General features: G+C 54.4%; 1 protein-coding gene across 1 annotated transcript in view; it reads left to right on the top strand.

The window, feature by feature from the left end:
- Positions 1-14,625, top strand: part of LOC309603576 (scavenger receptor cysteine-rich domain-containing protein SCART1-like) — a gene marked incomplete at both ends in the record, with an annotated part of 36,093 nt that extends 21,468 nt beyond the window's left edge. Inside the window, one exon of the mRNA XM_082338387.1 lies at positions 14,615-14,625. Within this exon, the coding sequence (XP_082194513.1) occupies positions 14,615-14,625 (11 nt within the window). The remainder of the gene's footprint in view (positions 1-14,614) is intronic.
- Between the last annotated feature and the right edge of the window lie 625 nt (positions 14,626-15,250).

The raw sequence follows: 15,250 nt of genomic DNA, 5'->3' as shown, positions 1-15,250 counted from the left end.
CTGCCTGCGCCATCCTGCCCAATACCCAGAGCAGGGCCCTGGGCTCTGTCCTGGCCACCCTGACGATTTTTGCAGGAGGGGCAATTTGGGTGGGCTGTGTCAGGGATACATGTGCACACCTGCACACACAGCATGTCAGAGAGGAGACTTTGAACACCCACCCTCTCAGCCCAGCTCTCCTTCTTCTCTTCTACAGCTGTACCCAGGACAGCAGCTGCAACCCCCCGACCAGGTAACCTGTCCTCCGCACCGGCGCTGGTTCTTCTCATGTCCAGCTGTGACCCATGGTGGGAAGGAAGTGTCTCCTTGCCAGGATGTGAAACTCCCAGGAGGAGGCACTGGGATAGCAGTGGGGCGGGGGGTTGGCATTTCCCCATCAGGGTGGGATCTTCCTCATGACTCACTCCTGGGGTTGTCTACCCCTGGTGTAATGGGGGTCAGGACTGGGGTGTCCCAGCTCCCCACCTCTCCCAGGCCTGGTGCTGCCCTTTTTGTGCTCCTGCCATGCAGATCCCACCCGGGGCCGTCCGACCGCCAGCGGGAGTGTCTCATTGCCCGTCATCATCTGCATCATCCTGGGGGCCCTTCTCTGCCTTGTCCTGGCCCTCCTGGCCGGGCAAGTGCGAAGCGCCAGGGCTGGGCGCGGAGGCGGGTGGCGGGGAAAGATGCCTCCTGGCAAGGCCAGGGGTGCTGTGAGGTGTGAGTGAGTGGCACAGGCAGAGCTGGGGAGATAAGGGTGTGTGCTGCCTTCATTCCCATGCACCGCCTCCTTGACTGCCTGACCATGGGCCACCAGCAGCAAAGGGCAGAGAGAGTCCAGACATGGGGGGAGGTAGGGATGGGGCAAGGACAGAAATGGCAGAGCTGGGCTCGGGTAGCAGGACTGTGCTCTGGCAATGGCCGTCTGCTGGCCCAGAGGACCAAAGCTGGGGGAGCAGAGTGGGATGCCATCTTGTCTCTGCCTGTCCCTGGGCCAGCCCTGCTGCTGTCCACAGGCTCTGGGAGAGCTTTGGAGCCCTTCCCTGACGGCATGTATGAGGAGATCGGTTACAGCCCGGCGTGGGAGAAGCAGGCGAGGTTCAGTGGCTCAGGTGGGTGTGGGTTCCTCCAGGGGGGCACATCTGCCAGGCTCTTCCCCCTCTCCCCCCACCCATGGCTGACCCCTTGCAGTCCCCTGGTCCATGGTCCCTGCAGTGCTGGGGCTGTGGGGGCTGTGGGGAGAGCAGCCAGGTCCTGGGCCCAAGAGAGGAGCTTCCTCCCCACCAGTTCTTCCCGTCCCAGCTGGGGACAGCCCCTCTCTGCCTGTCCCTGCACCCCTATGGGACACCTGAGGGGGGAGGGAATGGGCTGTCCCGGGGCAGCTCTGGGAGCCCCTTTGAGACAGGGTTTGTCCCAGGGGAGCAGGGTGAGTCCTGAGCCCTTCTCCCCACTCAGCCCTGCCTCTGTGGGTCCCCCGTCCCCAGCAGCACTGACCACAGGCCTGGTCAGCAGAGCGCACTCCCCTAACAGCCGCTGCGCCTCTCTCCAGGCTCCTCTTCAGAGGGGTCCCTGACCAAGCTGCAGCCCTACCCCGGGGACAGCAAGGAGGAGGATGGTCCGGGATCAGCAGCAGGTAATAGGGTGCGGGAAGGAGTGGATCTCTCCTCCCTGCAGACATGTGAAGAACAGCGGTGTCACTGAGTGTCACCGTCGGAGTTGGAGAAGACATGGGGGGGTGTCTCCTGTGGTGCTGCCAACACCGGTGTCTGAGCCCCATGTCCCTGCACATCCTCCCATCCTCTGCTCTGCAAATGTATCTTCTCCCTGTCACCAGCTCCCCTCTCCTTTCAGACGTCCCTGTCCTGCCTGGAGGTGACCCGGCGAATGGCTATGATGATGCCAGGGAGGTTTCTGAGCCTGGGGATGATGCTGCCCCTGGGCAGGGAGGCTGGGAAATGGCAAGGGCGCCAGAGAAGGCAGCAGGACCCAGGGATGCTCCTGGAGGTGAGAGGGAAAGAGAGCACTACTGGTTCCTGGGCTGCCATCCCTGGTGCCGGATGAATCCTTGCTCTACAGATAGCCCGCCCTCATGGGATTGGGGAAAATGCACCCAGAGTTTTCCTTGGGGGTACGGGAGTGGGAGAGGGCACTGAACATCTCCAGACTGTCACCAGTCCTGTCCCAGGAGAAGGGAGGAAGCTGATGTACAGAGGAGGAGAGCATGGGGTGAACATGCAATGGCTGCCTTGCTGCTTGCAGGGGCAAAGCTGTGCTCCCAGAGACGTGCTGGGGCCCCTGGAGCTAAGGGAGATGCCTAGTCCCTCTCCCCAGAGAGCACAGGCTATGACGATGCTGAAGAGGTGTCTCTGGCACATCCCCCTGAGGACACAGAGCCTGTTCCACCGGAGCTCAGTGCACAACAGTCCCTGAGCCCCGCGCCAGGAGAGCCCGTCCCTGCCATGCAGCTGGGTGCAGCCAGGAGGGAGGAGAGGTCAGTGCAGCTGGGAGAGCCGTGAGCACCAGGGAACCGTCTCCCTTTTCCCACGGGCATCAGAAACAGCCGGGCATTTCCTCTCTTTGATTCCCCTGTTTTTGCATCATGCCTCCATATTTGTACTTATTAAAAGCCTTTAGGGGTTTGAGCCAGAGCTGGTGCTTGCCTGGCCCGATGTCGGGTTGTCTCCCTGAGGCTGACTGGGAGGAGCGGAGCACAAAGGCGTGGTGGTGGGGAAGGGGCATGTCTCAGGGACAGCAGTCTCGGGGTCAGATTGTGGGGCTGTGAGAGCCCATGGTCCCTGGGGATATTCCTGCTGACAGAGCCATTTCCATCCTGGCAGCCACAGTTTCCAGCCAAAATGTCTCTCTCCAAGGTCCCATGAGTGTCCATCTCTTCACCTCGGGGTTCCCCAGTTGCTCTTTCCTCTCCCACAGCAGTGTTGCCCCATTCCCTGCTGGGAGCTCCTCCACCCCTGGGGTGACCCTGGGGGTGGCCCAGGGGGAGCCCAGGCTCACACACCCCTCTGCCCTGGTCCCTAGAGCTTTCCTGCTGGCAGCCCCTGGTCCCAAGCCAGCCCCTCCATCCGGAGCCCTGGGCCCATCTCTCCCTGTGGAGATGCAGGGCTGGAGCCTGCCCCGGTGGGGGTTTCCCATGGGATGGAAGCTGTGTTTGCAGTGCCCATGGGTGTCACCCATCCCCTTGGGGGTCTCGCCCTGGAAACGCTGCTCTCCCATGGACGTCCCACAGCCTTGCTCTGCCCAGCGTGGGGCAGCAGCGCAGAGGGTTGGGGTCTCACTGTCACGCCCTCGGGGAGGTCCTTGGGAGCTGCAGGAGCAAGCCCAGATGTGGGGCACAGGGATGATCCTGCATTGCTCCAGAGCACAGACCCAGCCTGCAGGGCCAGATGGTTCAGGCCCCAAAATGCCATGAAACAGGCTCTCTCTGCTCAGGCGTGCAGAAAACAGCATTTGAACCCTCCTGAGATGGAGGAAGTCCAGACTGCCTCTGCACTGGGGCCTGATCCTGGCACAGGGCTGTACTACAGAGCACTGCCCCTGCACGTCTCTGCAGGGCAATGGGGCAGAAGCAGGCTCTTGCTGCAGGTGCTGCTCCCACACTCTGGCCCACCCTGGGGTGTTTTGATGGAGAAGAGCAAAGCCCTTCCCTTGAGCCTCCCCTGACCCCAGGGCTGCAGCCCTCTGTGTCACATCTGTCCCCAACTCCAGAGCAGGAGCAGAGCAACAGGCTGAGGGAAATGCCCTCCCTGGGCTGAGGTGCCCCCAGGCTCTGATGGCAGCCCAGGGCATGCGGTGGAGGGGACACGGGAGCAGAAAGCTCACAGCCCCTCATCCAGGCACTGGACCTCCCCCTGCACCCCTCTGCCCCCCAGCATCCCTGGAGGTGGGGGGAAGGGCAAGCTTCCGTCTCCCTGGGGCTAAGGGTCTCTGTGGCAGGGTGTGTCAGCTGAAAGGCCGACGGTTTGGCCACACGCAGGGGTGGTGTCCTCGTGGTGCTACAGCTGGGGCAGTTGTGTTGCCCAGTGCCATAGATTTGTTCCCCAGTGAGCCCCTGCCTGGCAGAGAGGGTTTGGGGGAATGAAAACCAGACCGCAGTCACCGTGAACTTCTGGAGGGGTTGAGTGGAGGAGGTAAGGGGATGGGCTGCTCATCCAGTCTGCTTTGCACACATGGCCCCAGGGCCCATCCTTATCAGTGACTCTCCTATTCTTGCTCAGGAGCAACCTAGAAGGACTCTTTGGGAGCAGTGAGAGTCCTGCAGGCACTGCCCCTGCAGCCAAGCACTTTCAAGCTCATGCTCAAAGCTGGCCAGACAGTAACCTTGCTTGGACAGACAGTCTCTCCCTCTCCCCGTCCTCTCACTTGTGCTCAGTCACGAAAAAAGCCAAAGTCCTCTGGAGGTGCTGGACAGCTGGAGAGCACCTCAGCACGGCTTTGTCAGCTGTCCTGGGCACATCAGAGGTCTTACTGGGACAGAGCTCTGGAGGGAGGATGCTGCCATTGAGGCGTCAGCTCCAGGGAGTGCGTCTCCCTGGGACTGGGGGACGGTGGCCTCTGGTCTGGGAAATGGGGTCCAGGTGAAGGAGGTGTGTGAGGATGGGACCAGTCTGTGCACCACTGAGAATGAGAAAGAGGAGAGAGACAGGGTCTTTGCAGAGACCCCGCAGAGGAGAGATCTCCATCCCTGTGGAGCAGGGAAGGAGGGACAGCTGGAGACCACCCCAGAGGAGCTCTGAAGGGAGAGTCCTGCCCCGGGAGGGGCTGGGGACTGTTGGTGCTGGAGGAAGGCTCCTTCTAAGCCACAGATCTACAGCTGCAGAGCCGCGATGGTGCTCTGGCAAGAGGTGAAGGAGCAAGCAGGGCTGGGGCAGGCTGGAAGAAGGCAGATGGGCTTTGCAAACATGTAAGGGAGAAAATGATTGCTGAAGCCCGGGGTTGAAGCAGGGACCTTTAGATGTTCAGTCTAACGCTCTCCCAGCTGAGCTACTTCAGCCCTGCCTTGCCCCCCCAGCCCTTGTCCCTGTGGCAGCGGTGCCAGGCCCCAGGCTGACACACAGGAGGAGGCTCCTCAGGGAGGTTCCCAGGGAAAAGCTGTGCCTCAGGCAGAGGGGACCTGGCCCCTCCCTGCCTCCAAGGCCCCGTGGGCTCCAGGTTTCGTGGAGGCCAGCTCGCACTGGCTGTGCCAAGATGTGTGGGGGCCTTGTACAAACGTGACAGTAGCAAAGGTAAGTGGGCAGGCCATGCATGGGCAGCTGCAAAGGCTCGAGGTGGAAGAATTGTGGGACTGGTGGAAGACCTTATCTCCTTCCCCATGGAAGGCCTCCCTCCCACCACCCTGTTTTCCCCAGTTCAGCTTCACCCCTTTGTTCCCAACTCTTCTACCCCTGAGCAGTGCAGGGGGATGGGCAATGGAGGCTGTGGTCAGTCCAGAACAGGTCCTCTCTGCTGCTCCTTCCTTCTCACACTTTTCCCATGGGGTCCGTCTTGTGGGCTACAGTCCTTTGAGACGAACTTGCTCCAGCATGGGCTCTCCTCAAGCCACCATTCTTGCAGGAAATATCCTACATCTCCAGTGTTGGGTCCTCCACAGACTGCAGGGCTTACCTTCTCCACCGTGCTCTCTGCCATGGGCTGCAAGGAACCTGCTCTGGTGCCTGAAGCACCTCCTTCTTCACCAACCGTGGTGCCTGCAGGGCTGTTTCTCACACTGTTTTTTCCCTCACTCCTCTCCCACTTTGGCGGTTGTGACCTTTCTTAAATACACTTTCACAGAGGTTCCACCATCCTCGATGGGCTCAGCTTTGGCCAGCGATGGGTCTGTTTGGAGCCAGCTGGAAGCAGCTCTGCCTGGCATGGAGGCAGCCCCTGGTCTCTTCTCACAGAGACCACCCCTGCAGCCCCCCCCGCTACCAAAACCTGCACATGGACACCAAGACACAGGGTAAAGCTTTGCCTTGCTAAATGACATCCCCTGCTCTTCCCTCATCCACAAATACAGTTTACTCGCTGGGGAGGAAGAGAGAGAAGCAGAGAAGGCCTTGATGCTGTGCAAACCCAGTTCAGCACTAGCTACAACATTGGGGTGTTGTCAACACTGTTTTGGTCCCAAATCCCACACATAGCACCATACGGGCTGCTATGAAGAAAATTATAGAATCATAGAATCATAGAATTGTTAAGGTTGGAAAAGACCCTGAAGATCATCGAGTCCAACCGTTAACTCGGCACTGCCAAGTCCACCACTAAACCATGTCCTCAAGCACCACGTCTACCCATCTTTTAAATACTTCCAGGGATGGAAACTCAGCCATTTCCCTGGGCAGCCTGTGCCAGTGCCTGGCAGCCCTTTCAGTGACAAAGTTTTCCCTAATATCCAACCTAAACTTCCCCTTATCTCCATCCCAGCCAAAACCAGTACAATGTGCCTGGAAATACAGTTTCCAGGATTCGCTGCTCTATCACCTTGCCAGGGAGAGAGGTGAGGCTGAGTGGCCTCTAGTTCCCTGGGTCCTCCTTCTTGCTCTTCTTGAAGATAGGACTGACATTTGATTTCCTCCACTCTTCGGCCACTTCCCCCAGTTTCAAGGACCGGTAAAAGATTATTGAGAGTGGCCTCGCAATGACATCTGCCAGCTCCCTCAGCACTCGTGGCTGCATGCCGTCAGGGCCCAGAGACTTAGGTATGTCCAGATTGCTTACGTATTCCCTGACCTGATCCTCTTGCACCAGGGGTATGGCTGCCTGGCTCCTGACTTTCCCCACTGGTCTCTGGGACCTGGGATTGCTGAAGGCCTGTCTTGCCAGTAAAGGAGGAGGTGAAGGCGGCATTCAGTGCCACGGCCATTCCCATGTGCTGTGTCAATAGCTCCCCCACCTCCTTCAGCAATGCACCCACTTTTTTCAGAGCTTTTGCCATAGCTTTTGTCAGCTCTGTCAGTACAGAAACCCTTCCTGTTGCCATTAACATCCTTCATGAGATTCAGTTCTACTTGGGCTTTGGTTTTCCAGACTGCCTCTCTGCATGCTTGGACAGTCTCTCTGTATTCCTCCCAGGTTACCTGTCCCTGCTTCCCCCCTCTCTGTGCTCCTTTTCATGTCTGAGTTTGGCCAGGAGGTCCTTGTTCCTCCATGCAGGCCTCCTGGCATTTTTGCCTGACCACCTCTGGCACCTCCAGTGTCACCAGGTGTTTGTGTGTGAACAGCTCCCTCCTGGCCTCCACCCCCAGTAATGAGCATGGGAGCTGAGACAAGGAACTCACATGCAGGAGCCTATTTTGTGCACATGTATGAACTGAGGCAAGAAGAAACCCACCACCTGTGGGGTTGTGTCAGGCATGGGATAAAGTTTAGTCCCCTTCTAGCCCCAGGACTACAAACCCAGAAGGAGATGCCTCGACTGACTCAGCTGAATCCCTTCCCTCAGCAGGGGTAAAGGAGATCATTCCCTGTCCCTCTCTGGGTGTCCTGTCTAACGATGGGAAAAGAAAACATGATTTTCATGGCCAAATCTTTCTCCTGGCAGGAGAAATGCCACTGGTGGGAGTAAGTGTGTCTCCCCAGCTAAGGCGGGGAACATTGATGAATCCTTCAGGCTGTTTCACAGCAGGTTCCCCTGCAGCCCCAGGGACACCTGGAGGGAGCCCAGAGGGGGCAGAGAAAGTGCTGCCTTGGGCTGGGCCTCTGCTGCTGAGCTGGGCTGGGCTCCTGGGATGGAGGGAGCTCATGGCAGCTGGGCAGCGCTGCAGAGAGACGGCTCTGCCCAGGAGCAGCTCCTCTGCAAAGAACAGCGGGGCTGAGGGCACTGCCTGCAGGCACCAAAGTGAGAGGAGCAAGGCAGAGAGAGGTTAACGTTCATGTGGGGTGAGAGGATGCAGAGAGCTGACTGTGGGAGAAATCTTCACAGCCCTCTGCACAGGAAGTCTCTGGCTGCAGGGAAAAGCATATGTGGTTCCTGGAGGGATCTCGTAAAGCGGGTACATCCCACCGCCTATGGGATCTTCTGGGAGGATTTTCGTGTGGAGGAGGTGTCGAGGACTAACCAGAATTGTCTCGACATTGCCGTTCTACCGCCATCTTCTGGGTCCGACATCCAGCCCCCGACGAAACCACCACAGCCCATGCAGAGACCAGGACATGAAAGGCGGGACCATGAACTTGCACGCACGCCTGCGCAGAGACTAGGGCGCGAAAGACGGAGGCCAGGACACGGAAGGCGGGGCCATGGACTGCACGCACGCGTGCGCAGACACCAGGGCGCGAAAAGCGGAGGCCAGGACGCGGAAGGCGGGGCCATGGACTGCACGCACGCCTGCGCAGAGACCAGGGCGCAAAAAGCAGAAGCGCAAACTGCATGTATGCAGACCCGTTCTGCGCATGTGCACGGCCCTATAAAAGGACCGCGTGCGCCTTTTGAGGTCCTCACTCTCTCTCTTTTCTCTTCTCGTCCTTCCCCGCACACCTCCTTGGAAGCTGCTCCTGCGGACACAGAGACTGGACCTACTGGACCTTTGATCGACAGGACAACGCCGGACTCGGAGTGGCGGTAGCTAGTTCCCCTACGTGGCTCTTTTCTCACCCACCTGAGCACGCTCTTTCTATTTTTCTCCCTTTTCTCTCTCTCTTTTTTTTTCTTTTTCTTTCCTCCCCCCCCCATCTCCCTACCTGGTCCTCACCCCTTCATTCGCCAAAATAAAGTCAAAAGGTTGTACGGCATTTGACCTCGTTTGCGTCTTAATCTCGTCCTTGGGATCGTATCGAAACCTCTCCCGACATTGGATCGGGACATTTTAATTGGCGTCACAGACAGGATCCCTTGAGACAAGAGTGTCAAAACCTTACGGTGCGCTGAGCGAGTGTGTGTGAACAAGACGTACAAATAAGTACGAAGCGAGTGCGGAGTTCCGATCCGCGGTTCTGCTCTCCCGCGAGGGAAGCAGCCGGAGACGAACGAAGCGCAAGGAAGGAGTGGGTGTTGAGACCTTTGCACTGAAACGCGCGTAGCAGTTTGTGATTTGAGCTCCTGAGGGCGTATAGGGGAGACTTGAATCTTATGGTGTGACCCCCTCGGGATGATATCCCCTTTGTAGGCTCTGCTCTGCCTCACACTAGTTTATGGTCTGGCCTCCTGGGGGAGTATAGGGGAAGTTTGGATTGTACGGTGTGACCCCCTCAGGACGATATCCCCTTTGTAGGCTCGTCTTTGTCTTGTAGTAGTGTGCGGACTGGCCTCCTGGGAGCGTATAGGGGAAACTTGTTTTTTCTAAGGTTTGACCCTCCCAGGACGAACTCCCCTTTGTAGGATATGGCCGCCCAAAAGGCAGGCGATTTTTGTGAAGAGACAGAGAAATTATATGAGTTTTTAGAAACATACCGCTCTCGCCCCTCGCCCCCGGGACGAGATTGGGCACGGGACCACTGGTTCCAACTGCAAAGTGTTATGGACCGAATAGCGGTTTTGCATAAAGAAGCTAGGGTGAAGAAGGGGAAAGGGAAAGCTATCGTTTGTGCTGTGTTAGGAGCGTGTCTGGCAGCGGCGGTGGAGGACAAGAAACGAGCGCCCTGCCAATCGGAGGCTGTGGCCGCTTCGTTGCAAGCGGCGATAGCGCTGCTGCGAGAGCAACTACTAGAGACCAAACGGGCGCTAGAGGAGGAGAAGCGCCAAAATATGATTTTGAAGGAGGAGCTGAGGGTTCAGCTCCTGAGGGAGGCAGACACCCTCGCTCAGGCGGAGGTAGTGTTGGAAGAGAAAGGCGTACGCCAAATCTACCCCCAGAAAGACCTAAAGCAATTAAGGGAGACGGTGGATAACCCCCCCCATATGTGCCCGCTGGTAAAGACGGAATACATATATGAGGACGATAGCGACAACCGTCCCCAAGTTGTAACCAAAGAAATCCCTTTTACCGCCACCGAATTGGCTAAACTCCGAAAGGATTTTGCTAGGACGGTGAGGGAGTCCGAAACCGAATCTGTGTGGAGGATATCCCTGTCGGGGGAGTGACGGGATCATGCTATCGGAAAAAGAAGCAGAGGGGTATTGGGGCCCCGGCGTCTTCCTCACCACGGGCGATCGCCAGGCCCCATGGTCTCTGACCCAGAGGGCAGCATATTGGGCGGGGGGGCTGAATCCATTAGGGAGGGGGGACCCCCTGGCTATAACTGGTTCAGTTGAGCAACTACTAGAAAACGTACAGAAGGCAGCATGCCTGCAAATGATGTATGACCGGGAACTTAAACCAAATTTAAGCTCTCCGATGTTGTTACCGGTAGACCCCGAGCGGCTGACGCTGCTAATAAGAGGGCTCCCCGACTCGTTAAAACCTATCGGGATCCAATTACAGGGGAGAATACAAAATGTGCCTTGCAAGGAGCGAATCGCAGCTGCCCTGGAGGGAATGGTAACCCCCAAACAGCGGCAGTGGGGGAGGAAGGTGTGGACCTGGGGGGAGAGAGCTCAGGAACTAATAAACTACGGGAGGAAATATGGGCCAGTAGGCAGAACTTACCAAAAGGCAGAAACTGGGGCTGTGCGGGCAGCGAGGCCAGCAAATTAATCGCTGGCTTTTTCGGGGGGAAGCCCTGACCTAACACAAAGGGAGAAACCCCCATTCCGACAAGGATTGTGGCAGAAGGGATTGCAAAAGGGTGTGCCCCGAGACTTGATGGATGGGCTCCCCACCAAAAAGTTGAAGCTCTTGGTGCGGAGGTGGTCCGGGCAAGGACCCCCTCCCAAACCGAACCCACCTTCTGTGCCAGCATTGGACAGGGAGGAAGGGTTTAAGAAGGATGAAAAGAGTGGTGGGAAACTAAAACCTCCGCCCCCTCAGGGTGAGGAGGGAGGCGGAGGGTGGATGTTTATCAGACAACTCACCTGCAATAATAAAGGAGACCTACTAAACCCCGCCAACCGGGATGGGCCGAGCAGGTGGGGGAGGCAGTGGCCAATGTCAATAATCGCTGGGGTACAAATGGGTGCCCGAAAATTGCGGCATTTTGTCCACAAGCCCCAACCATGGTACATGTCTCTCGAAGCCCCAGTTGCCCTGGTGCATTATCTTACTCCCCCAGCCAGCCGGTTCTGGTCGAGCTTCCCACTGTGGGAGCTGTGCCTCTCATATTAGATACCCCCCTAAACAAATATACATGGAAAGCAAAAGATACCAGTGGGAGAACCTACAAAATCCACACCAAATGGATTATTCCCTCCTTCTAACCCAAGGAGCGAGTTTGTTCCTATTTGTTTTTCAAGGGCGGTGATATGACCACGATGCACCTGCTACTTTGGATCATTTTAACTCAGGGACACCAACCCATTAGAATATCCCACTGTGTATATCCGTTTTTATAACGGGTGGTACATATGTGTGCATACGTGTTTGTACTTCATTGCAGCTCTATGAATAATTCGAGATTTAATATCTATGTCAAACAGGCTAAGTATTAGATGTTTCAGTGCACTACAGTCTTTATGCAATAGTACAAAGACATCTAATTGTCTGGTGCATGTTTAAGCATGTATATGTGTGTGTGCTTATTTAAGAAAAAATACTCAATAGCTTTCCAATGATGCCTATTTATGTTGGACATCTCAAGGATTTCAACCTATGATTTACCATATATATAATTCTTACTGTTTTTGATCTTCCTCTATTTTCATCATTAAGTAGTCCTGTATATGGGAAAACTTAATAGCCAAGTGACATGAAATGTTGTACTTGCTTAGAAAATGTAATTGTTTAGTTTTCTTTGCAAAAAGGAAATATTAAATGTTCACTACTCATGGGGCTTGCTATTGTACCGGCCGAATAAGGGATGGGGCAACCACCTTTTTCAGCCCTCTGGGTGACAAACACACAACTTGTTTTCAGTTTCCACCAGGGAAAGATGGGCCATTTGCTCAGGGAAATAAAGCCAAAAAACAGCATTATTGGATCTGTGGGAATACGGCATACAAATTCTTACCCGCGGGGTGGTCGGGAGTTTGTTATATAGGAATCATAAGGCCCCTATTCTTCCTCCTGCCAGAAACTGGTGGACCCCAATTAGGCGTAAAAGTGTATGATAACCTCGGGGATTGAAGTATTGCCCGTAAGACGCGATCTACCAAGGTAAATTTAGGTGGGACACAAAAATGGGGGAATGACGAATGGCCCTCTGAGCGAATAATTGAACACTATGGACCAGCAACCTGGAACCCGAACGAGCCCATTGCAGGGGCAAGAGAACCAATCTATAATCTAAACCGAATAATCAGACTACAAGCGGCCCTAGAAATTATCACCAACAAAACCGCTGACGCCATAGACCTATTAACTCGGCAGTCTCAACAAATGCGCACGGCAATCCTTCAGCACCGCATGGTTTTAGATTATTTACTGGCTGAGGAGGGAGGGGTGTGTGGAAAATTAAATGTCTCTAACTGCTGCCTAGAAATAGATGATGTGGGAGAAGTGGTTCTCCAACTGACCCAAGACATCAGGAAAATAGCCCATGTCCCTGTTCAAACCTGGAGTGGTTGGAACGGCGATTTGTGGTCCTGGTTACCAGGGGCACCGTGGGTCAAACAATTAATATTGTATTTGCTATGTGCAACTGCCACCTTACTGTTCCTACCCTGTATAATTCCAGGTTTTATTCAATTAATTCAACGCATTGTGTCAAATATGCAATTTGTTCCTAACGCTCCACCTGATGGTGTAACAAAAATCTGTACCATCTGTCAGTCACAACCAACCTCAGTTAACGTGTGTTAAGACATTCCTTCATCCGAAACAATGTTATTCCCTTTTTTCCTCCCCACAATTTTCCTCCACCCTTATCCCCAACTCTCTCAACTCTGCGTTTTCTTTCTTTCTCCTTTGTTTTCTCTTTCTCTCAACAAAAAGGCGCGAAAAGAGCAGAGGCGGGGGCAGCACGTCCGTGGCGAACCGCACGTACACATTTGTTATCCGCGCATGCGTGGGAGCCCCTATATAAGGAGCACACGTGCCCCTCGGCGGGGGCGGCGGCGGCGTGCGCGAGACCACTCCTTCCGTTCCTGCACCCTCAAGGCTCCCCCCCCACCCTGCTTCGGTCCCCGACGAAGCCTGAGGCCACCAAAGACGCTGCAGAAGATCCTCGGACTCAAAGTGGTGGTGACAAACTCCTCCTTCTCTTTCTCTCTCTCTCCCCCCATTCTTTTCCTCTCCTCCCTTGCCCTCCCTCCTCCCTCCATTCTCTTCTCCCCTCAAATAAAAGTGAAAGGTTGTACGACATCTGACCGATTCCAGCATCTTAATCTCATCCTTGGGATCGTATCGAAACCTCTCCCGACATTGGATCGGGACAACTATTTTAGTATCTAAACGAACATCTAATCTCTACATTAGGCATCTGATCTCAGGCCCTTTTCTCTGGTCAGTGGAGAGAGATCTGTTAAGTGGTGAGCATAGAGTCACCCACCTTAGGACATGGTGAATCCCAAAAGGAAAACTTGTCCCATGGGTAGCAGAAGGAACCAAGGGGACTGGCTCAGAGAAGGTGATTTGGGAGAGGTTCATCTCAGTTTAAAATGTCCCACAGAAACCATTTGCAATGAGTCAGTCTCATAAATCAAAAGAAGGAGGTACTTTCAAGGTAAAATTTCTCTGAGCGGACTGAAACTGGTTTTGTCTTCATTTCACTGGCAATCCACAGAACATGTACTAGCCTCCTGGCTCTACAAAAGAAAGAGCTGGTTTGAAGTGGATCAGCACAGTCCTTTGTTCATTTAATAAAGTCCTCCAAGTGAACTTGGATGCTTCTTCTCTTTATTTATGAGCAATTTCAATTCAGTCACTTAAAAAAATAATGAAATGCATTATTCATCCAGCTCAAGTGCCAGGGAGTTAGATAGTCATTGAGGGGATTCTTCGGCACATAAGGAAGTGTGGTATTTACTGTTCACGTCCATTAGAGGGAGGACAGCCTGGTCCTCAGGCCATGCTGCTCATAGTGCATAACTACTATGCCTCCTGGGTCTCATCTGGCCTATGAGGATTCCCTCCCTACGAGAAAGACATCGAGGTGCTGGAACATGTCCAGAGGGCAACGAAGCTGGTGAAGGGTCTAGAGAACAAGTCTTATGAGGGGTGGCTGAGGGAGCTGGGGTTGTTTAGTCTGGAGAAAAGGAGGCCGAGGGGAGACCTTATTGCACTCTACAACTACCTGAAAGGAGGTTGTAGCGAGGTGGGTTTCAGTCTCTTTTCCCAAGTAGCAAGCGATAGGATGAGAAGAAAACGGCCTCAAGTTGAGCCAGGGCAGGTTTAGACTGGATATTAGGAAAAATTTCTTCACCGAAAGGGTTATCAAGCATTGGAACAGGCTGCCCAGGGAAGTGGTTGAGTCCCCAACCCTGGAGGTATTTAAAAGATGTGTAGATGTGGTGCTTAGGGACATGGTTTAGTGGTGGGCTTGGTAGTGTTAGGTTTACGGTTGGACTCGATCATCTTAAGGATCTTTTCCAACCTAAACGATTCTAGGATTCTATGGTTCTATGATTCCCTGGAGCCCAGAGACGTAGTCCTATATGTCTGTGTTTCTTCCACTCAGCGTACATGAAATCAAGTGAGGGCTGTAACGTGTGCTTTGTTGTGTTTTGTAGGCAAACAGTAAGGAGGTTCTGTGCACATGTATGGCATGAAATCGAGTTTGGCATCTGCATAGAGTGGAGGAAGCAGCACCAGGCATGGTCTTGTTCATATGCCTTAGAAGGAGTAACTCCTGGAGTGATCTGTGCCTTAACTTTAAGGAGCACTTTCCTGAATGAACTATGCCCACAGCTTCACCAGGACATTTCCCCTGTGTGAATGAGATGAATAAGGTGAACAGTCTGGAGAACATGCCATTAGAGCAACACAAGGACCTCAGATATTTGCTGCATAGAGGCACCAGTGAAGAGTCTGTCAAGCCTAAGCTATCTACCCAATAATATCAGAGCTATTGGTGCACAAGTGACTTTGGGGAGGATTTATCACAGTAACATGCCTAAGGCAGCTCAGCTAAATCATCACCTGTGATTCCAGAACCTCTTCAGTGAAGAAGCATTGATGGCACTCTGCCAGCTTGGATGGGATAGGATTCATCCCACTAACTTAGGCATTTAAGACTACACTCATCCATCTTAGTTTTCTGTATTAGGAACACATGTGCCAGCTTGATGTAATGATCTATGTATCGCAGCGTTGCCATGGCTTGGGAGGGAAGTTATTTAAAGAACACAAGAAAACTCTCTCAGATC

Source organism: Platalea leucorodia (genome assembly GCF_965183815.1).
Source record: "Platalea leucorodia genome assembly, contig: HAP1_HAP1_SCAFFOLD_128, whole genome shotgun sequence".
Classification (NCBI taxonomy): Eukaryota; Metazoa; Chordata; class Aves; order Pelecaniformes; family Threskiornithidae; genus Platalea; species Platalea leucorodia.
Note: the sequence above shows the minus strand (reverse complement) of the source record. Positions and strands in the feature narration are given on the sequence as shown.